Source organism: Aspergillus glaucus (genome assembly GCF_001890805.1).
Source record: "Aspergillus glaucus CBS 516.65 unplaced genomic scaffold ASPGLscaffold_20, whole genome shotgun sequence".
NCBI lineage: Eukaryota > Fungi > Ascomycota > Eurotiomycetes > Eurotiales > Aspergillaceae > Aspergillus > Aspergillus glaucus.
In genome coordinates, this window is record NW_019170472.1 from 121,388 (window position 1) to 143,967 (window position 22,580).

The 22,580-nt window shown below is 42.7% G+C and overlaps 4 protein-coding genes across 4 annotated transcripts; 1 reads left to right on the plus strand and 3 right to left on the minus strand.

Moving 5' to 3' along the window:
* Positions 1–10: 10 nt before the first annotated feature.
* Positions 11–1,778, minus strand: ASPGLDRAFT_771717 (diacylglycerol/lipid kinase family protein). The gene is made up of 3 exons (XM_022549880.1): positions 1,434–1,778; positions 87–1,385; positions 11–17 (listed from the first exon to the last, which is right to left on the minus strand). The coding sequence occupies exons 1-2, from the start codon at positions 1,624–1,626 to the stop codon at positions 244–246; spliced, it is 1,335 nt and encodes a 444-aa protein (XP_022397791.1). The 5' UTR covers positions 1,627–1,778; the 3' UTR covers positions 11–17; positions 87–243.
* On the minus strand, positions 1,677–5,912 carry ASPGLDRAFT_50601 (inositol polyphosphate kinase VIP1). Its single transcript, XM_022547342.1, has 3 exons — positions 3,428–5,912; positions 2,068–3,367; positions 1,677–2,007 (listed from the first exon to the last, which is right to left on the minus strand). The coding sequence occupies exons 1-3, from the start codon at positions 5,772–5,774 to the stop codon at positions 1,932–1,934; spliced, it is 3,723 nt and encodes a 1,240-aa protein (XP_022397792.1). The 5' UTR covers positions 5,775–5,912; the 3' UTR covers positions 1,677–1,931.
* Positions 5,913–6,345: 433 nt separating this feature from the next.
* Positions 6,346–10,006, plus strand: ASPGLDRAFT_50602 (rRNA-processing protein UTP21). Its single transcript, XM_022547343.1, has 5 exons — positions 6,346–6,662; positions 6,726–8,213; positions 8,284–8,544; positions 8,604–9,242; positions 9,291–10,006. The coding sequence occupies exons 1-5, from the start codon at positions 6,543–6,545 to the stop codon at positions 9,858–9,860; spliced, it is 3,078 nt and encodes a 1,025-aa protein (XP_022397793.1). The 5' UTR covers positions 6,346–6,542; the 3' UTR covers positions 9,861–10,006.
* A 72-nt stretch (positions 10,007–10,078) lies between these two features.
* ASPGLDRAFT_50603 (uncharacterized protein) lies at positions 10,079–12,361 on the minus strand. Its single transcript, XM_022547344.1, has 3 exons — positions 12,143–12,361; positions 11,757–12,088; positions 10,079–11,704 (listed from the first exon to the last, which is right to left on the minus strand). The coding sequence occupies exons 2-3, from the start codon at positions 12,014–12,016 to the stop codon at positions 10,096–10,098; spliced, it is 1,869 nt and encodes a 622-aa protein (XP_022397794.1). The 5' UTR covers positions 12,017–12,088; positions 12,143–12,361; the 3' UTR covers positions 10,079–10,095.
* Positions 12,362–22,580: the final 10,219 nt, after the last annotated feature.

The window sequence follows — 22,580 nt, forward strand, 5'->3', positions numbered from 1 at the left end:
GAACCGGGCTCGTGTCTCTTCATGGGTGCGATGGGATCAGCAAACTTGACGATCTGAGCGGGAAATAGAGAGGTTCGTGTCTGTACGGTGTACTTTCACTGAGCAGGACATCTGAACGAAATCCAGACCAGTGTAAAAATGCATATATAGATAATCCCCAACAAGCATCGCAAACTAGTGGTGGTTTGTATTATATATGTTTTCTATGTACTCCGTACTACGCTATCGTCTATCGCCTGAAGATCAAGGGACATCGGCGATAAGATTCAGCAGGCACCGTGGTTCCCTGCGCACCTCCATCCAACCACCTCCTTCAACAGCTATTATCTTCCCGTCAATGCAGACTCTTCTCCATCGTTGATCTTCCTCCAGAAAATCAATACGAAAGCCCTCAACTTCTTGATATGTCACCGCTTTTTCGTGGACGTGGAGACCGCCTTGATACGCTTTGCTCATGAGTTGCATCGCTACATCCGGCGGCGTCGGGCCAAAGTGAACAAATCTCAAACAACCATCGAGTGGGGACGTGTCCGGAGAGATCACAAATCCCCTTTCAAGCCTTGAGACCAAGGTGGCCAACACGTACATATGTTCATTCTGGTCCATAGACTCCACATGCTGGTCATCGGTATCTTTGCTTTGCTTGGCCAAGGTGATAATAGCATGATAACTATGCGTTGGTGAGTCGTCAGATGGGCAAAGAAGCTCCTTTGCGGCCAGTTTGAATCTATCGACGCCAAACTTGCGATATGCAACCGTATCACTGTCTGCGACCAACGCGGCATGTATTCCCCAGCTCGCGACAACAGCACCATAAACCTTGCGGTCCTCACTCTCCGCCGCTTGGTCGCTACATATAGGAGCACGGCCACGACCCTCTTCGGTGATATACTGTGATCTAGGCGAGAAGCTAGCGGCAAACACTGGTATGCGCCTCGGTTTACCTTGCAGTAACGTCATTAGCCCCATTATTGGGCAATTCAAACCGATGGAATTTGCCATAGCATTTCCTGTGCCCATCGGCATTAAGCCGATGCAGGGTGGAACAAGCATGCTCTCTGAAGAATTGTAGAAGGCATCAACAATGTCAGCCAAACCACCATCACCAGAAAGGAGGATGATGGTTTGGTCTATTCCAGTTTGGGCGCAAGGAATGAATTCTGAATGCGCCAGCTCTGTTATTGTCTGGGCAGACTGCGTTTCATGGACTTCACATGTAGTCAACCCGAGGTATGATAGAAATGGTTGTAGGACATCTTGAAATATGTTCTTTGCTTTTCCCGCTCCTGAGCCGGTTGATATCACGACATGGATTCTGGACAAAGAACTGAGATGGCGAGGTAAATGTCTGTATAAGTACCGCGACAGCAACGTTGATGGTAGGGGTCCCGTCCTGATTTTAACGAGACGCACACGATCATCGACTGTGTCAGAATCAGAGGATCCACTGTGCCTTTCGAGAAATAGCACGCTGTATGTGTTTTCCCATCTTTCCTCAAGAATACAGACGATATCATTGATGGCAATAGACGTTTCCTGGCATTGTTCATTGTTGCATTGCAGGTAATCTCCCAGTAGGTCGCAAATGAAGGCATCAGGGACGGTGTCTTTATTAAAGGTTTCCATCTTGTCTGAGAAGGTAAATGTCAACTTCAATTGAATACCAAACAAATATGCTTACGTGAGGAGCAACACTCTTGATTTACGCTTACTAGAGGATGACGGCTCAGGCTCACATGATGCTGAGCTGTATATTATTATTAATTCTTTAGCCTCAAGCTAGTGTACACGGCGGAACACAACAGATCTAACCATCTTCACCTGTTAGGAAAACAGATAGGGGAGAGCAACAACAAGAAGAAAAAAAATTAATAAAATAAATAATAAAACAATAAAAAAAAGGCAAAGTAATAAACAGTAGTGTACAAAGCTCAGAGACTCCATTCTGGGTTAGACATGTGTTTATCACTGAGGTTGACAGCAATGAAGCTCTTTGGGAGTTTGACACTGTAAGGAAGGTATCAGTCAGTCTGTGATTTTATCACAGGAGGAAAGTACAATACTCACGTGTCAAATTTGGCCTTGAGGGTTTCAATAACTTCTTTCCAATCTTGATGGGCAGTCAAGCTCCTTCTTGGTGCACAACCAATGGCATGCCTTGAATCAAGCTGCACATCAAGAGGATCAAAAGCATGACAGCCGGGACTGATGGAAATGCGAATGGAATATGAGCTGGTAGATGACTCACTGTCCTTCGCTTCGTAAAGCTCGAAACAAATTTGTGACAAATAATCGAGTTCCGGGATAGCGCTCCTTGCGATTTTCGTCTGGATTCCACCCTCTAAAATGCAATTGAGCAAGGTATAGATGTGAGACTCCTTTGTGAAATAGAAGAAGGACTTCGCGTCTTGCGAGGCCTGCACTTCTTCCAAATCTCGGACAATCTCTTGAAGAAGAGGCAGCGATGTCAATAGCCCAATTTCTAGTTTCTCGGAGTCTGTGATCCCATACTCCTGAGGAGTCACATAGTCGAACAAGACCTTGGCCAGCTTGTATAATTCGCGCAGTTTTGAAAGCCTCCCGTCCAATTTTGCTTTGGCGGGACTGGAGCCTGGATAAAGTTTGAAATAATGATCATAAGATTCATCGAGTGCTCTGAGATGCGGCATCGATTCGAATGCACGGGCTCGCTTCTTCAAGCCGAATCGATGCGCAAATGTCGAATTTTCCATAGGCTCGTCGATGTTTTCAAGATGTTCCTCTTCCTGTGCGTGTCGTTTATCTCCACAATTCTTTCCCCCTTCGTCGCAATCATCTGGGGGCATAAATACCCACTCTAGAAACTGGCGATTGTGCAATGCATCAAACTTCATGCTGTCGTAGAGTTCCGAGAACTTGCTCGGGTCGACCTTCTCTGTGTCGCAGAATTCAGCAAAAAGTTTCTCCCACCGTTCTTTGAAAAGCATAGGATCCTCCCCCGCGCACCATCGCCCCTGGATCGAAGCCAAGGCGGCATTTTCCGTGTGCGAATCAAACTGATCAAGGGCAGTAGGGTTCTCCGGGCCATGAGACGAATCGGCCGAAGAGAAGCTATCCAACCTTTGGAAGTTATATCTCATAATGCTTCGATGGAATTTCATCAATTCAATAAGGGTGGCAAGAACAACAGAAGGCTCAGGGATGTTATCCTTTGGCCAGGCAAATTGCGAAGGGGCAGACCCTTCCCGTAGAAGTAGTTTCAGCTTCTTTTTGACCTTGTCCATAAGGTCTTTTGCAGCATTGGAGTCATCTAGAAGATCTTTGCGCACTTTGATACAATCCTCTGGTAATTCCTTTTGATCTAGAAATGAGCAGGCCCAGATTTGAGCTGCCAGGCAAAGTTAGTAAACCATGAATGTCTGTGTGGAAGACAATTTTATCAACATACCACTAGTGCTCACTCTCCTCTCCGAGCTTGTGAAAATCCTGACATTGCTCAATGCTTCCTTGTTCATTAACTTCAGATCATCTCGCATGTTGAGTCCGAGATCCTGTGATTGATACCGAGCTGCGTGCGTTGGCTCCCCTCCCCATTTGATGACAAGTTGAAGTTTGTCCAGAATTAGATCATTTTCGACTGCCGAGAACCTAGAGAAGGTTGCACCTGATATGGAATCGCTCCGAGTTTGTAACCTGTTAGGGTTTTCATTCCCTGGTGAGGCCTCCTTCGCAACGGGAGATATGGGCTCTTCTTGGGGTCCCTCAGCCCGAGGCGTTGTCAAATCAGCGGGCAGTGCTTGCCCACGTACTTCCTCTGGTTTTCTTTTCCGGAACATCGGTTTAATCTGTACCTTCGTTCCAGGCCAGCCCCCTTTCTTATCAAGTGACGTACGAAGCAATTTGAGCTTATCCATATCCTCAAGACCTTCTCGCATCGCAACTCTGACAGCATCGGAAACACTTGCCAATGCCGCCTCTCCTTTGATGACTACTTCCTCCTGGTGACCCTTCAATAGGTCAACAAATGGTTGACTATGGAACGTAAATTTGAATTTTTGTTTCGGCGTACGGTCCGCATGCCTGATGACCGCCACCATGCCCTTCAACTTCCAAGAGTGTTTAGAAGCAGGGGGTGGCGGCGGTACACCATCAGTAGGAAAGCGCATTGATACAGCAGGTGATATGGTGTTAGAGGAGCTCGTGACTCGTTCCTTGGCGTTCTGGTTAATGTGAATATGTCCATGGTCTGTGCCCCCAGCATCGGACGATGGAGGGAGAGTTTCTGCAGTGATCAACTCCGACGGTACAGTCTCATTGCCATCATGACCTTGCTGGTCGCCATGGATTTTCGATATACTGGGAGACTTGAGTAAAGTCTTCAAAGTATGCCGGTGAGAAACGCTTTTCTTGGGATGGCTTGGATCGGGAGAGGGCGGTTCCAGAAACCCCAAAGCCTCTTTGCACCTTTCCCTCTCGTTTAGAAACATATCGCTCAATATTTGCGCGCACCTGTCATAATAATCATTATTATCTTTGACAAAGCTCCAACCATTGACATCGATGACATAGCTTCTTTCTCCGACGCGGAGCATGTCAAAACCACAGATTCTTTGACCAAATCCATTTGAGATTTTCGAGGCAATGCCAGCCTCCTCTTTACTCAGTTTGGTTATATATCTGAGTTCTTTCCCGTGGGTATTGCGGCGAACAAGCCCATCAACCACGGGAGACTTGCGCGTTTCTGCATGGCAAAAATCGGGCCCGACTGTATAGGCCTTGACATCTTCAGAATTATCCACCCTCAGAAACTGCTCATACAGATAGCTTGTCCCTGTTTCCGCTATCGATCTCGGAACAACTAAGCTCGGATCATATTCAGAACTCTTGTTTCCAACTTTTCGGAAAAGCCTCCTACCACCACCTCCGTATTGCTGGTCATTGGGGAAATAGATATGGATATTATGGTCCTCTCCATTTACTGGTTTTTCGACGAACGGCTTTTTTAAGGCCTTCCCATCCATGACCAAAAACTCTCCGTCTTCAGACAGGGAAACGGTTTGAGTCCGGGGCGCACCCCCTCCAGTTCCATCATCAGGACCGTCAAGTTTTACCCCTGTTAGCCTATACACATGCTGCGCAAGCTCGACGGATTCTAAGGTAGGGCCGCCATCACGATTCACCTCCATTCTTTTTGGAGTCGGAACGCCCATGTGGTCTAATATTCTCAAGCAAAGCCGTCGATCCCACAAGACCTTTTGCATGGGTAAATCGTTGACACAAAAGGGTTTCCGGAGGTTTGCATAAGCAATGGCCTTATCCAATGGGAAGCCATCAGAGAAGAAAGCAATTAAGAAGTCGCAAACAGGCCAGTTTTCAACAGCTTCGTCAAGGATTACTTTGTCCCCAAAAACGATAACTTCAAAGTCGCCCTTTGACTGAAGACGGGTCAAGATGTTTTGGCTGGGTTTGCTGCGTGCCTTCACATCTAGAGCACAGACACCGATTTTCCCAAGAGGTGATGATGTGTATTCTGTTTCAATGATTGAACTGGCAGATGCGCTCCCACTGAACCCTTTGGGTGAGCAAGCATGGCGACTTTCATTATGAGCCTCTAGGGCCGAATCGGATCCGCCTTTCGATATAACAGTAGATGTAGAGTCGTGGGGTTGGCTTAACGATGATTGATCCGTGAGGTTGAAAGCATTGTTGGAGGATGGCACGGTAGTTGTCCTGTGACTTGCAGTATCTTTAAAGTCGGAATCCTCGGAGAGGTCAGGAATCGCGCTATAGCTCATCGTCCCATGGGTTGACGCAAAAAAAGAAGTAGTTTGTGGCTGGCGTTTCGAGATGATGAAGGGTAAACTTTCTAAAAGCACCGAACAATAGCCAAGTGAGTATTCTCTTCAAGAGGACAAGAATCGCAAACCGTTTCCTTTATGAGAGAGAGGGAGAAGAAGAAAAAAAAAAAAAAAAAAAACTTTTTTGAGAGAAGAAAGAAGAAAAAGAAAAAGAAAAAAGTCATTAAGTTATTCAATTGATGGGTCTAGAATTCAAAAGCGTCATATCTCAAATGCATCCGGCATCTTTACAAGAACCATCTACTTCAACCCATAGTACCTACTACCGCGGAGTTACCACTACAGATTTAGTAATGCGTAACGAGACTACATGCTCTAATGAGATAAAACCTCTTGCACATAAGTATCAACCATACCAGAGAGTATGTACATTACCTACTCGTAAGTGCCAAGAACATGTGGAGAAAGAAAGTCTGCCACTCGGATAAATTCATACTCCGTTAGTATAAAAAAAAAAAAAAAAAAAAAAAAAAAAAAAAAAGAGTGATACAAATTAAAAAATTATGGATGAAGCCTGCATTGACTATCATTTTTTGAAGTGAAACTATCATTTCTCTCTTCTTTTTACTCTCTTATTTAAAGTCCTTGTTGGATAGCTAGAGCAGCTCCACTTAAAATATTTCTGAGCATAGAATTAACCTGCCAACCCTCAGAATTGTCTGTGTTCCTCACAATATCTATATAGGTATATAGATGTTGCAGAGAATGCCTTCTCTTGACATCAATCAATCCGACCAACCTCTTGCGAAGCGACAAAGGTTGTCATCTGACGATGTCGCGAACAAATCGAGGACGTCCGCGTCCAAGATATTTTCGCCCTTCCGAGTAGGTACCTATTCTGATGTATGACTATCGTTTTTCAACACTAACATACTTCGCCAATTGAAGACATTGGGGCTAGTATCACCCACCCCCGTTCCGCTCGCGTGCGTCCGTCTGGGGAAATCGACATTTCAAATTACAACCTCTGTAGGGTATTCTTTGCAGACATACGATGTACGACGAGGTCTAAATCTGGTCTTCGTCAGCCGGCCTCAAACACCAGGAGTGATTACTGCTACATTTTCCTGGCAAGATAAGGTTTTCGCGGCTTGGGGAAACTTTCAGCCTGGGTCGCCAGGAGGGATATGGGTTTTCAGGCGTGGAAAGAAAATTGCATCCCTAGAAGTACCGGCAAATCTCCGCGGTCCAATCGAGCGATTACTTGTTTTTGGCTCGTGGATAGTGGGAAGCAACAGCCAGGGCATAGAAGTATGGAAAAGTTCATCGTATGAACATTACACATCTTTGAGCCCTCAACGGCAGGCTGGGAGTACCTCTGAACACATATATACTTCCCAACTGTGTAACATGCCAACGTATCTCAACAAGATTTTCATTGGGAGATATGATGGCGCTGTCGACATTTGGAATATCAGGACGGGAAAGATTCTCTACTCGATTTTGCCTGCATTCAAAGGTGCTGGCGCAGTAACTTCGCTTCAGCCGACGCCCGTTTTATCACTGATCGCAATTGCATACAAGAGCGGCGCGCTGTCCATTCAAGATGTCGAGGCTGATAAGGTTGTTCTTCCGCTAAGGACGCCTTTATCAAAAACCTCATCGATTACTTCCATCACTTTTCGAACTGATGGACTTGGCGCCGGCGATGATGGTAGAAGGTCCGGTGTTATGGCGACTACCTCTACAGACAATGGCGACATCACAATGTGGGATCTTAACAACGGGGGACGGGTAACTGGCATTCTGCGAAGAGCACATATGGTATCTCTCAATGAAACGGGATCCGGGACGACTCACATCGATTTTCTGGATGGGCAGCCAGTGTTGGTATCATCTGGGAGAGACAACGCGCTCAGGACGTGGATCTTCGATGAGATGCCTTTTTCACCCATTCCCAGACCTCTTCATCAGAGAAGTGGTCATTATGCTGCGATATCTACTTTGCAATTCTTACCTTCTTCGTCCGATGGATCGGAATTTGGTGGGAAATGGCTACTGAGTGCAAGCAAGGACAACAGTCTCTGGGGTTTCAGTGTGCGAAAAGATAGCCAAAATACTGAGATTTCCCAGGGAGCTATTGGGCATAAAACAAATAAAATAGGTGGCACGCAAACTGGGTCCTACAATGACCTGAAGGCTCCAGAGATCACTTGTATTGCTTGTGCTCTGAATCGCGATGGGGGCATGGGTGTTACAACATCCGGGCCAGTCTGGGCCAATCCGAAAGTTACAGACACAAATGCTTCGAGCACAACTGGATGGGAAAGTATAGTTACAGGGCACCGTGGTGACAAATATGCCCGCACGTGGTTTTGGGGAAAGAAGAAGGCCGGGCGCTGGACATTTGAAACCGGTGACGGGTCTGAGGTTAAGGTATGTTACTCAGGGTTATGAAGGCGAGATGAGATAGCTTGCTGACCAGTGCTCGCGACTAATATGGTAGAGCGTTGCCATCTCACAATGTGGAACTTTCGCATTGATTGGGTCTTCAGGGGGGGATATCAAGATGTTCAATTTGCAATCGGGCAGACATCGGCAAAGTTTCCCTGCTACTCTTGCTTCTAGAAGCCAAACTCAAAGGGGTATCTCGAGCGTTTCTGCCACGAAAAGTACAGCAACCAAGCACATCAAAGCAGTCACTGGTATAGTGGTTGACGGATTGAATCAGACTGTCATCAGCTGTGGTCTTGATGGGAAAATAAAGGTCAGTATATTCCGCTTGCATTCTTCTGGCTGTGGACATGATGGTAACTTCGTTGGCAGTTTTGGGACTTTGAGTCCGGCCGGCTTGTTGACGAGCTTGACTGGCATCCAATGGCTGCCATAACTGGTCTACGATACAGTAGTGCAAGCGAACTAGTTGCATTCAGTTGCGATGACCTGTCGATTCGCGTTGTTGACATTGAGACGCGAAAAGTCGTTCGTGAATTTTGGGGATGTGTAGGCCAGGTCAATGATTTCACATTCTCCAACAACGGGCGGTGGGTAATTGCTGCATCAATGGATTCTATTGTCCGAGTCTGGGATTTGCCAACAGGACACCTCATTGATGCTTTCCGCGTCCCTAACACATGCACCGCGTTGACCATGTCGTCTACTGGTGAATATTTAGCCACCGCTCACGCAGATGGCGTGGGCATCAATCTCTGGACAAACCGGAGCCTGTTCATGCCAGTGTCAACCAAAAACGTGAATGAGGATTACATCGCTGATATCCAAGTGCCAACTGCGTCTGGAGAAAGTGGTGCTGGTCTTATCGAAGCCGCATTCTCAGAGACTGATGAACAGGGTGAAATCGAGGGACCGGTACTTTCCACTGAACAACTCAGCCAAGAGATGGTTACGTTGAGTGTTGTTCCTAAAAGTAAATGGCAAACGTTACTTCACTTGGATGTGATTAAGGTAAGTACTATCCTTTCTTGTCTTCGGCCGATGTTAACAATGGTCTAGGAACGCAACAAGGCCAAGGATCCGCCAAAGGCGCCAGAAAAGGCACCATTTTTCCTTCCATCACTTCCCGGTGGGGGTGCTGGGGAAGATGCCGACTCCAAGTTCTCGACTGAGAGTACGGCAGCTGAGCGCTCTCGCGTTGCCAGGATCCAGCATTCTCGGGATTCCAAGGTCCTAGAATCGCCCTTTACAACCCTCCTACGAGCTGGTCGTCTATCTGGCAATCTTGAACCTTTCATTGAACATATTAAAGGCTTATCTCCTACAAAAATTGATCTGGAAATCAGATCCCTTAATCCGCAGGTAAAGAATGGTCAGTCAGAACTGTTGGACTTTATTTTCGCATTGGCAAGTCGCCTACAGATCAAAAAAGACTTTGAGTTGGTCAATGTATGGATGGCGGTTTTTCTGAGGATCCACGCTGATATTATTGGGTCCGATAATGAATTGGGTCACTTGCGAAAAGCTCTTGCTGACTGGAGTCGGTTGCAAGAACAAGAAAGGGAGCGCTTAGCCGGATTAGTCGGGTACTGTCATGGGGTAGTAGGGTTCCTGAGGTCTTCACGCTGAATTGTTTTGTCCTACTATCTACGCTGTCTGCTTCTTCAAATGTAAACTACAATTAATGATTTGTCAAAATCAATGGACATACCCCATGATGTGATTCTCATTCCCTGCCAGATGTGGAGGATCCATGCCAAGGTTGATAAATTCAGGAATTCTCTGTCTTTCCTTTGAAAACCTACGGGCTGCAGGGCCAGCATGGTCCTGTTCTACTACAAGCAAAGGGAGGATTCAACATTATTTATTCTGGAGAGAGGATCTCATATAAGTTTGACTTCGACCTATGAACATGCTTCACGCAATTAGACTTAGGGCTTCCCTGATCTTGTGATGTGGAATATGGTGGCCGCATTTCCTCATCGGTTTGCACATGTTGGCCGGAAAGAAGAGAGAAGCGTTGCAGGGCTTTCTCAACAGAGAAATCCTCGGGATATTCTCTTATCATTTCGCGTCTTGATCTCATCATAACATGCAATGGTGGGAGAGCTGCAATTATAGACTTCACCCTCGACACAGGCTCTTCAGTCACTGTCACAAGGCCGAGGAGCTGTTTCAAGATCCTTAATGAGTACAACACGGCATTAATCTGAGCGTAAAGATGGACATCTGCCCAGCCAACTGAATTCCCCATATAGCCGAACCTAAGGAACCTGCACAATCGATCAACTTCGAGGGGTGCAGTATGGTTTGTTTCATCCCAAAATAGCTCACACATCGCGAATAACCTCCAGAAGCACGAGGACGAAACTTTTGCGCCAAACGCAACTTGAGCAAAGCTCAAGCGTGTATAAAAGGAATGCATCTCGCTTGCCACCCAACCTTCATCACCCATTGTTATCCGGTCTATAGCTATTCTCCCACCTCTCCGAACGTATTCCTCCACGAATTGGTATCTTTCCGCGAACGGACGGCACAAGTTGAAGACCGAATAGCCGAGAGCTCTGTACGTACGACCTTCTTCCCATGCACATCTCCTGGAATGGTCTTCACTTAAAATAGCAAGATACATATGCGGAGAGCCCCCAGTGAAATGAACATTTCCAGTGTCGTACTGCAAGAATATTTCTGATAATCTTGGGTCAAGGTCCTGGGGGTGCTGGACTATCGCTCGGCTGTTTGGCCCGTAGTCATACTCCTCAAGAAAGTGTTGATAGTCAGGTTCGAGGTCGAGAAAGTCGCAGTTATCTCTCGATCGCCTAATGAGCTCTGATAAACCAAATTGTGGATTCTGACTCAATTCATATGCAAGGTATCGGACACTTTTAATTCCCAATCGGCTGGAAAGCGATGCAGGACAGATTCTTCTGGCTCTGACCTTGGAATCTGTTGGTCTAGATGGATCCCATTCACTAAGTTCGACCGAATCCAAAAACAGTACCGAACCGTAAGATCCAAGATCATGAAGAAGAAGATCTGAATCATTGGTCAGTACAGCGGCACCTGTAAGCCTCGACATGCGAGCACACTCGGAATCTGCCTCCCCCGGGACCATTACAGTAATGGCTGCCCAGGGAAATTCTTGTTCTCCAAGCTCACGGTGGTTGAAGTAAAATGTGTCTTGCACTGCCATCAGGATATTTGCTTTGTTCCATCTTCTTCTCAGGTCTTCAAAAACAGTAGACACCATAAACGGGTTTTCAGGGAGGCCATTGTATTTGACAGGTATGGCTCGGCTCTGTAGAACCTTTGTAGGATCAACAGTGCTGCCTTCGACTGAATCGTCTGGTTTTGCAAATCCCAACCGGTTTTGTGAGTGAAATTGTTCAAGTTTCTTCCTTGATTTTTCCAGTCGACAAAGTCTTATCTTTCGTTTCGTTATAGGCAAAGCTCCATCAAAGCAGATCTTGGTCCTGGTATAGATCAGTACCATCGACTTTCTGTGTATGGGTCATGCATAATTACACTTTCACATCAAGGAGCTTTAGCTGCAGGAGATAGACCATTACCCCGAGACTGACTTCATCGCAAGTCGGCTGAGCATCTAGAATTCCGAGTTTTGTGTTTGATTTAGACAACAGTCGTTGGAAGACATGGTAGACCAAGCTGGGCCCGTCAATGACAACCAACTGGATGCTGTCATCTCCCTCTCTTTGTTTCCCCCTTGCCAATAGGACATCTTTTGAATATGGGAGCAAGTGCCGTGTTAGATGTGGTATGCCCATTGTCTTTGGATATGAGAATAGGAAAAGTTGTCTCAGTGAATGATTCTCATGTTTATAAACCAATAACTGTAGCTTAAATTTCAAATTTCAGCCATAGAAAGAAGGATAAGCATTTACACAACTCACAAGTTCACAACTCTAACTGATAGGTTTTCCTTGGTTACTAACTATGTTGTAGCGGGTGTTGCAGCTCAGTGGGCCAGGCACAACCTGTCTACTCGCCGCCAAGGGCCGTCCGTCCCCAGCGCGCCAGTCCAACGCAAAAGTGTAGTTTTTTGCCATTAAACCACTGAAAACAGTAGTTTATATATTTTTGAATAGTATATACTATATACCAAAGTTGAGAGTGCCAGTTATATATACATTAGTGGGGGATGTTACAGACCTTATCCTGTCAGCCTCACGTGACGATGCGGGGAGTCAAGGCAGAATCATTGGGTATGCTCAATGGGATGATCAGTGAGTTAAGCAGGGATCATGGCCTGAGCATTAAGGAAGTACGACATACCTCACGTGACCTGCAGGAGGTATACAAGTCGGGAGTTATACTATTAGCTTTGTATAGGGTATACCAGTATACTTCGGGGATGTTATACTGATATCGTGGAGGATATATAAGGACACTCATTCCTGTACTTAGTTGAGTTCTTCGCGATTGTCTTCGTCAATAAAGCATTGGTTACCTTTCTAGTTCAGACTCGTCAGCACTAAACCAACAACTAAGTATACGTACTTAGTTGGCCTTGTTTCTCTACTTCGTCACCTTATTTGGATTACTTGTTTACGGAGCCTGGCTGGGGCGATATACCAAGCAGCGCATTCTTTACGGAGCCTTACTGGGGCGAGATACCACGCGGCGCATTACGACTTAGACCTGAAGGGTCATTATCGATATAACGACGACGACGAAGGACACTCAGGTGAGTGCCCCAACTGAGACTTAACTAACTAGAACCTTAGGTTACGATACGAGGAGAAGCTAGGTTGTGACAGGGGAGAAATAATTAATTAATTAAAAAATAAATCAAGTAAAATTATCCATTTAAACCACTAAAACCACCTATAAAGTCATACATTGATTGATCTACCCTCATATAGGGTATACTCACGACTTCGTCTGCCAACCACTTATCCGTTGTTGGCGGGCTACACCGGAACGTAAATATCACCGCAACGTAAAACATACAAAAATGCGTCTCCCATTTTTTTCAGTGTCATATCTCCAACTATCACCATAACTTCATCTGGTAGTATTGAGACTTGAATACAAAATACTGTTTCCATGTATAAACGCGTCTTATAAATGAAAAATCAGGATGTAGGGGGGAATTTTACGTTGCGGTGATATTTACGTTCCGGTGTAGCCCGCCAACAACGGATAAGTGGTTGGCGGGCGAAGTCGCGAGTAGTATCTTTCCATCCGCTTATCTGACGAATCCATACTTGATGACATAAGAATATGTTGGCTAAGGATTACAGGGCTTACATTTTTGATGAGTTAAAAGTTATTGTTAAAAAATGGCTAAAAAATGAATTCTTTTGTATTGCGCCGGCTAGTCTTTCAATATCCATGTCAATGCGTAAAACAAATATGGCAATGGCTGCTTATTAATACAGGTTAGGGCTTGACATTTATGCTCTATTAAGAATAATAAAGCACCGATGTGCTCTCAGGGAGTAAGGCTATGGCAAATAATTCGAGCTATCTAACCATACTCCATATATTGATGAATGATCTCAGACTGGTGATATATTAAATATTTTTTAACTAATTTCAGTTTAATCTCTAAATGTCTAGGATTATCTCTACATCTCCAAGATAAACCAAACCTCTCAAATTAAATGCTATGAATGCTAGTAACTATACCTTGCTATCAGTAGTAGACACCATTAATAAAATAATATAACTATATTCTTTACAAGCCACTGACTCTTTTGAAGATATTGAAATGACTGTCAGGCCAAAAAAGGAGTATAGCATATGGCTATTTAATCAGCAAGGTAGCCAGACTGACCAATGAGAAAAAAGAGCATTATGTATAAAACTGCTTACTATTGTCTAATTTTCAGACCCTACATATTTCAAGGTATATCTAAGATTAGACATGCACAGCTTAAAGTTAGTAATTGTTAAATACCAGCAATCAGTCTTTATACATAGATCATACTAATTGTATATTTCCTCTATCTATTAACTTTACTACATATGTAGTTCTCAACATGCTATTTCACCCCCTTAATTTATAGACTTATAATTCTGATTACTCCTTATTGAAATAGTCTGATGAAAACTCTATACCATGCCTCTTAAGCATACACTCTTTAAAATTAACTTCAGCAAGTTTATAAATTTGATTTTATTAATGTTTAAAGAACCTAACAATAATAAGCTGACTGAAGAATAATAATAATAACTATTTTCTAGACAGAATTCAACCTCTAAAATAGAAGATCCAGATGAGCAGAAACTATAAAAGAAATTAATAGATTTAGCTATCTAACATGGAAGCAAAATCTTTAATTCATTACTCACTATTACTATATAAAAGTATATCTGAAGAATAGAATAATAAATTAAAGATATTTAAATAATAATTTAATTTTATTAAACTAAATCAATTTATTTCTTAATGCAATAATCAATAACATGACAACTATATACACTTTTTAAATACCTCTGGTGCTCCAGGCTCTCATTGGCTCACCACCCTGGGTAGCTCCAGTTAGCATTTTCTGCCACCTGTGCAGTCTCTCTCACAGGCCATAGTCAGCTTCTTGCTACTTCCTTTTTCAGCCATATTATGGTCTTTGAATAATCCCTTTATAATTCTCTGTATCTGTGTCCTCTTATTATCCCATGTCTATATCACTCTATCCACCATCTTCATTCATATCAGCCAGCCCTTTTCCAGTCTCTCGCTGGATTTCACTTTGATATAGTTTAGCTTTTTTTTCTTGCACTTTCTTAAACAGCTTTTTATCTTAAAGGATGTAGATGTCACGGCCACTCATCTAGGGCGCATTCCAGAGAGATAACCGCTGCGTCAGGAGCAAAAGACTAGGATACTAAGCCGACAGGCTTAGTACTGCGCTGACTTATATAGGTGGTTCATAGAGTTGCATTCGGGTCGGGTAGGGTAGGGAAATGGGCACCTTAGTCCCAACCCGCATGCGGGTTGGGAAAAAAATATTTCTCTCCCATTCCCATTCCCATTTCCCGCCGGGAAGGGTCGGGAATTTCCCACATTTCCCAAAGATTGACAGCGCTAACCATTTATGGATGCACTAAACTAACTACAGTTAGAATCGGGATGGGAATGGGAATTCCCGTTCCCATTATTCCCAACCCGACTGCCTTATTGTAGCCTTGTATTTTCGATGCAAATTTACCACACATTATATCTATAATTAGCGACTTTTTTTATTCTGAAAATATATATATATAATAAAGTGGATTCCTCTCTGTTTTTTAGTATTTTTAATATTTTTTTCCAATGGCAGATTCTGTACAGAAAAATCAATATTAGTTGGTACAAGAAATTACAACTCCGCTGCAATAATATATATATATATTTGGACCGCATTACTGCGCAATCTATAGACATGACCGAAAAGATCCATCATCCATCAAAGGGCATAATATGACCATGGTTGGATTAAGTATTGTAATAGTATGTAATGGGAAATTCGGGAATATGAACCACTCCCATTTCCCACATTTCCCAACCCGACCCATCCCTATGGGAGTAAACGGGAACTGCGGGAATTGGGCATTGGTCCCAATTCCCGACCCTATGCGGGATGGGAAGGGTTCGGGAACGGGAATTGCGGGTTGGGAATGACACTCTAGTGGTTCATGCCGTTACAGTAGAGGGGTTCCTTAAGTTTTATATTGGTAGTGCTAATATATACTCAGATATCCTAATATTAAGATTAATTTCAATAAGAGATTCAGAAATATCTAGGAAAAAGATTATATATGTTTTATATTCACCCTCATAATGGTTGTTTTCTAAATACATCTCTTTCTGCGATCTGTCTACCCCTGTATCTGACTGGCTTGTTACGATTCATTCTATCTTAACTGATTACTTCTTATCTCCTCTCATTCACTATTACCATCCCTGTATCCTTCCATCTCTGCTAGTATTGTCTAGATTGTAGTAAACATCATTATATTATATTATACATTACCGCACCAGGCCTGCTGTTAATGCTGCCACACTCTTGTTTTAAGCCATGCTTTATATTAACAGTAATATTGGGGTTATAGGCTTTATTATCTCTATGCCATAACTTATTAATTAACATACTTTTAGTCTTAGTTCTATACTCTTCGGTTTCCGGGCCACTGAAATGAGAATTAAAATTAATACTTTAGCAAACCTTCCTTTTTTCATTACATTTATAGTAGATTTTTATTAATCTAAGATCTAGTATAACGTAACCTATCACCGAGAGGCGCGCCTCTGTATCTCATATAAAATGGCAGTTTTCAACACCACAATATCTCAACTGCGAAACATCTACAAATACTAGATCTTGTATATAGGATACTACAGTATCTAGCTTGTAACGTAATCCACAGCCGAGCTGACCATACAACCGAGCTGACCATTTTCTCCGCAACCACAAGGATATTAAAGCTATATAAAAAATAAAATGAATAGTTATTTACTAGGACAATCTCTTATTGTATGTCCTACAGTCCCACAGCCACTACAGCGTTGTGGAGCTCGCTTGCGAGGCTGAGATATAGGATCTTCAATCTGGGCTTCATCCTGTGTATCAAGCTGGCGGGGATTCTGAGGTGTCTGAAATGCAGATGATATTGATCCTTCAGCAAGAGGTGGTGGTGTTGGTGTATGAAGTTGAAAGGTGATTTTCTCAAGAACCTGGTCCTTATTGAGTGGCTTAAGACCAGATCCTGCAAACCCATTACATATATTCCTTTCAGTAAAAACTGCTTTGCATGTAGAAGGGTATAATATATGGAGAAAATCCTCTATCAATATGGTTGTTTCCAGCCACCATCATGCCCTCAACTAATTTGCTATATGCATGTTTAAGCGGTCCAAAAACACCAACATCCAGAGGTTGAAGAAGACGAGGTGAATGTGGAGGCATGCAAAGGCAGATAATTGCATTCTTTTTGCAGAAATTGTCAAATTCAATGGTTTGATGACTTGAATGGCCATCAAGAATAAGTAATCGCTTTGCGCCAGTTGAATGTAGCTTGGAAAATGGGTCAAATAGACACTCCAACCATGCAAGGCCTATCTTATCTGTTGTCCAGCCATTGACACTGTTGGTAAGCTTCCAATCTGGATGAAGATTAGACTCTTGATACCATGCAGCCTGGTGTTCTTTCCCTTTTAAGATAACTGCTGGAGGTATATGAATCCCTTTTGTGCTCACAAATCCAATGATTGTGACCCATTCATGATTCCCCTGGATAGTGCCCTGCACAACTTCAAACCACTGTTTTATAACCTTTGGATCCTCCTGTTTTGCACACTAGTGTGTAATTCTCCAATTGTATCTTGCAAGTATGAAGCTCTGGATGGCATTGAACAAAGTTGTATCCCCAGTTGACTCCAATAGTTGAAGGATCCCATGTACACTCAGAAAGTAAGATTTGTGCCATTCCATGCAGAAACTCAGGTCTAATTGAAACCCCTCATTTATCTGCATCTAGTAGACGCTTAGCTAGGACTTTTTCTTCAAAAATTGTTAATTTATGGCCATTAGCATGTGTTTCTGACCATGGTTGAATTCCTCTAAGCCGGTTGACCAAGGTAGCTTTAGGCACACCAAATACTGCAGCAGCGCGCGATTTTGGTCAGATTTTTTTTTCTTTTTATAAGCTTCAATAGCCATTTGCATTTGGGCTTCCTGAGAAAGAGACATTTTATATGGTGATGGTGAAAATATGACGTGTTGAAGAATGATTGTTGGAAGTTGTGGAGAAAATGGTCAGCTCGGCTGTGGATTACGTTATATACCAAGAGTACAACTAACGTATTCCACGGGCGAGCGGCGCGCACGGGCGAGCGGCGCGTTTTCCCCACGACCACCAAATATTCAATCATCAACATGCTTAAAAGTTTGAAAAAATCACTAAATTAAGACTATCTAGTAATTGAACATGTAGCTATTTACTAGGGCAACTGCGTATAATATGTCCAATAGTCCCACAGCCACTACAGCGTGGTGGAGCTCGCTGGCGTGGCCGTTGAATATCTGCTTCGACCTCTGCTTCAACTGCTCTATCAAGCTGCTGAACACGCTCCTGACCTTCCTGTATAGATAGCATAGTATCTTGACCTAGGTTACCACGCCTGCGTGCTTTCTTCATCATCTTCCGCTCATTCTCTGCCCGTAGAACCTTGATTTCTTGGTGAAGAAGTAGATTCATATTCATTGCCATCTGTGCAGATTTCTCAAGATGTTGAAGGTGAGATACAGGGCTGCTCAACAGCTGTCTTTTCTTATTAAGACTTCTCTGTAGATCGTGGATCTTATGATCAAGTTGGCGAGTATTTTGAGGGGTCTGAAATGCAGATGATATTGACCCTTCAGTCAGAAGTGGTGGTGTTGGCGTACGCAGTTGAAAGGTAATTTTTGAAAGAACCCTTTCTTTATCTAATGGTTTGATCCCTGCTCCAGCAAAGCCACCATAGATATTCTCTTTGGTAAAGACCTTCTCGCGTGCAGATGGATAGAGAGATAGGAAATCATCCTTATCAATATGGTTGTTGCCAGCAATCATCATTCCCTCAACTAGCTTCCCATATGCACGTTTTAGTGGCCCAAAAACACCAACATCTAGTGGTTGAAGAAGATGAGATGAATGAGGTGGCATACAGAGACAAATGATTGCATGCTCTTTGCAGAATCCATCAAACTCTGCACTTAAATGGCTACTATGACCATCAAGTACAAGTAGCCGCTTTGAACCAACTGAATAATGTTTGGAATATGGCTCAAACACCTCTTTAAGCCAGCGTAAGCCTATTATATCAGTAGTCCAGCCATTCTGACTTGTGGCTAGCCTCCAATCTTGAGAGAGGGCTGATTCTTGATACCAAGAGGCTTGATGCTCCTTCCCTTTAAGGATCACAACTGGAGGAATTGAACATCCATTTGACCCTATACATTCAATGATTGTGACCCATTCATGGTTCCCTTGAATGACTGTACATGGTCACTCACTGCACTCAACTGCAGTAATAACTTTAGAGGTTGTACAGAGACCCATTGCAAAGCCAGTCTCATCAAAATTCCAGATATCATCTTCATGGATACCATGCTCTTGAATCGTCTCTAATATCATATTAAACCATTGTTTGATAATCTTTGGATCCTCCTGCTTTGCCCGCTGGTATGGTATTCGCCGATTAAACTGTGTTCGCAGTTGTGGATGGCGTCTAATAAAAGCAAATGCCCAGTTGACTCCTATGTTTGGAGTAGAGGTAGGGGTCTGTTTTTGAAGCAGTATCTGGGCCATTTGACGTAGGAACTCCAGACGAATTGCAAAACCACGTTTGTCTGCATTCAGTATTTGCTTAACAAGGACTTCTTCTTGAATAGATGATAATATGTGATTATTTGCACGTGTTTCTGTGCGTGGTTTTCGTCCCTTGAGGCGCTCGCGAAGAGTAGTTTCAGATACCCCAAACACCTTGGCAGCTTCCTTTTTTGATTTGATTTTTTTCGAGTTATAGGCAGATATAGCCATTTGAATGTTAGATTCTTGAGATTTAGGCATTATGGATTGAAATGGTGAAGATATAATGTGTTGAAGGAGGTAGTTAATCGAATATTTGGTGGTCGTGGGGAAAACGCGCCGCTCGCCCGTGCGCGCCGCTCGCCCGTGCGCGCCGCTCGCCCGTGGAATACGTTAGTCCACACTAATATTTCTTTAGATAACATGCTACTGCAAGATTTAGGGAATGGAGTTTTAAAAAGTACTTTGCTTATATGCAAGTCATTAAGTATTAAAAGTAAGATGTATCACTCTTATCTTCTTTAGATTAGAAACTGCTTTAATACAGCATTAAAGATAGATGGTATTATATTATATTCTATATCTAGAAGGTCCTGTTGGCCAGGATCTTTACAATATTATTATAGCACAGATGATTCATTATTGATGATTTATATAACCAGCAATTAATATATGTCAGGATACTAATGTCTGTTCCAAGAAATATTTAAAGCTAATCTATAAATCTAATTCTACCTTTCATGGTCAGACACAGCAGTGGAGAGATGTGCAGGTAAGAATAAGCTTACCACTTACTCAATGGGCTTAGTGCCCAACAGAGCAATAACTACTAGATAATAGGATCTTTTATCATCCTTCTTTCTTTCTCCTCCCGTTCAGTTATTATTATGTATAGCTATCTATTAAATATATGGTTTTTACCTCTTTGACAACTGAGCCATTATATAATAACTGATATTCTTCTATTCTCTTTTCCTTCATTTTAATTCACTAATGAATTGATATGACTTTCTCAAAACACTATTATTAGTTATAGATACCTACTTTCAGTAATCCACTCACAATTTCCAGGCTGAATAGATTTAACATCTATCTATAGTTTCTGATCTACAAATAACCTTTACAGTTGATGCCACATCCATTTAGAAGCCAGTTTCATCCATATTATAGATATACTGCTCGAATATGCCATACTTCTGGATGGTCTATACCAGTTAACCCATAACTCATTAATGGTTGTTGCTTGCCGCCGCCGGGCAGCTCGGTGATAGATTACGTTAGTCAAAAAAAGACTCGCTTAGTAAATTTATAAAGAAAATAGATTATGTATTGTACTGCAGCAAAGCCAGCAATGTCTAAAAGAGAATATTATATAAAGTTAAAACAAGTTCCTGATTCTCCTCTACTTATAGAAAGAAACTGGCTTTTAAAGATTAGTTAATTGAGGTTAAGCTCAAGTTTAAGACATTCTAACTTTTTCCAATACTAATCAGTTAAAAAAAGGGCATATTTAATATTAAGAATAGGAAGAGCAGTGCATTAGCAGTTAAATATTAGACTTAAAAATAATGTCAGCAGATTTTTTTTTTATTGAGACGCTTTAGACAATCGATAACTGCCTTACATAATCTATCTGTACTAATGTAATCCACAGGCGAGCGGTCCATTTTCACCGCAATCACTGAATATTGGAGCTTTTCAACCACCAACGCCAATTAAAATTAGCTATGTAGTAATTAAATATATAGCTTTTACTAGGACAACTTCTTATAGTATGTCCAACAGTCCCAAAAACACCAACATCGAGTGGCTGAAGGAGATGAGATGTATGTGGAGGCATACAAAGACAGATGATTGCATTCTCTTTACAGAAATGATCAAATTCTGCAGTTTGGTGACTTGAACGGCCATCAAGAATAAGCAACTGCTTCATACCAGTTGAATGTGGTTTAGAAAAAGGATCAAACACTTGCTTCAGCCACTTAAGGCCTATCTGATCTGTTGTCCAGCCATTGATGCTATTGGTAAGCTTCTAATCTTGAGGAAGATTAGGCTCTTGATACCAAGGAGCTTGATGTTCTTTCCCCTTTAAGATAAACCACTGGCAATCCCCTTAGAACTCACACATTCAATGATTGCGACCCATTCGCGATTCCCTTGGATAACTCTTTGTCTTTCACTGCGCTTTACTGCAGTAATAACCTTAGATATTGTACAGAGCCCCATTGCAAAGCCAGTTTCATCAAAGTTCCAAATATCATCTTTGTGACAGTTCAATGCCAGACAAACAGCACTAACATGTCAAACAATGCCATACAAGCAATATGGGCAAACAAGAGCTTAAGCCACAGCACACACAAATTCTTATAAAGACTGTTCATCGCCCAGATAGATTTCCTTTTCTTCTTTCCCAGATTCAATATTCTCGTTGATGGCTACAATAATTTAGATAAGAATTCAGTCATTAATATCTACTATTCCGAGCCCGTGACAATCTTCGTGTATACCATGTTCCTGAATAGCTTCGCGTACAGTCATAAACCATGGTTTAATAATCTTTAGATCCTCCTGTTTTGCACGCTGGTATGTAGTCTAATTTAGTGATAATAGGAGAAGAGGATAAGTGGCTAATAAATGAGATTCTAGCATCCAAGATTATATAAGGCAGGTTGAAGTAACATAATCTATCACCGAGTTGCGCAGTCAGCAGTGGCTTCCCCTGAACACACCACATACTACTCTTTAATCCTCCTTTTTATCATCATATTTATCATGGACAAGGAAGAGCGAATAAAACTAGCTATTGAGGCCTTTAATAAAGGCCAATTTCAATCAAAAACTGCATGTGCAAAGGCATTTGATGTCATTCCAAGGAGTCAAGGACTCTAATGTATCGCCTGAACGGAATGGCCTCTCAACATGAAATGACTGCCAATTGTCAGAAATTATCAGAACTTGAAGAAGAGACTCTATCTAGATGGATTCTAGATATGTATCAGCGTGGCTTACCTCTTCAAATATCAAATGTCTGCTATCTTGCCCAATTACTGCTAT

Coding starts and splice junctions, on each gene's coding strand:
- ASPGLDRAFT_771717 (XM_022549880.1), bottom strand. CDS start 1,626: ATGGAAACCTTTAATAAAGACACCGTCCCTGATGCCTTCATTTGCGAC. Junction 1,386..1,433: donor GCACAGTGGATCCTCTGATT/CTGACACAGTCG, acceptor TCAGGACGGGAC/CCCTACCATCAACGTTGCTG.
- ASPGLDRAFT_50601 (XM_022547342.1), bottom strand. CDS start 5,774: ATGAGCTATAGCGCGATTCCTGACCTCTCCGAGGATTCCGACTTTAAA. Junction 3,368..3,427: donor GAGGAGAGTGAGCACTAGTG/GTATGTTGATAA, acceptor TTTGCCTGGCAG/CTCAAATCTGGGCCTGCTCA. Junction 2,008..2,067: donor CTCAAGGCCAAATTTGACAC/GTGAGTATTGTA, acceptor CCTTCCTTACAG/TGTCAAACTCCCAAAGAGCT.
- ASPGLDRAFT_50602 (XM_022547343.1), top strand. CDS start 6,543: ATGCCTTCTCTTGACATCAATCAATCCGACCAACCTCTTGCGAAGCGA. Junction 8,214..8,283: donor GTGACGGGTCTGAGGTTAAG/GTATGTTACTCA, acceptor CTAATATGGTAG/AGCGTTGCCATCTCACAATG. Junction 9,243..9,290: donor TTCACTTGGATGTGATTAAG/GTAAGTACTATC, acceptor ACAATGGTCTAG/GAACGCAACAAGGCCAAGGA.
- ASPGLDRAFT_50603 (XM_022547344.1), bottom strand. CDS start 12,016: ATGGGCATACCACATCTAACACGGCACTTGCTCCCATATTCAAAAGAT. Junction 11,705..11,756: donor AAGCTCCTTGATGTGAAAGT/GTAATTATGCAT, acceptor GATCTATACCAG/GACCAAGATCTGCTTTGATG.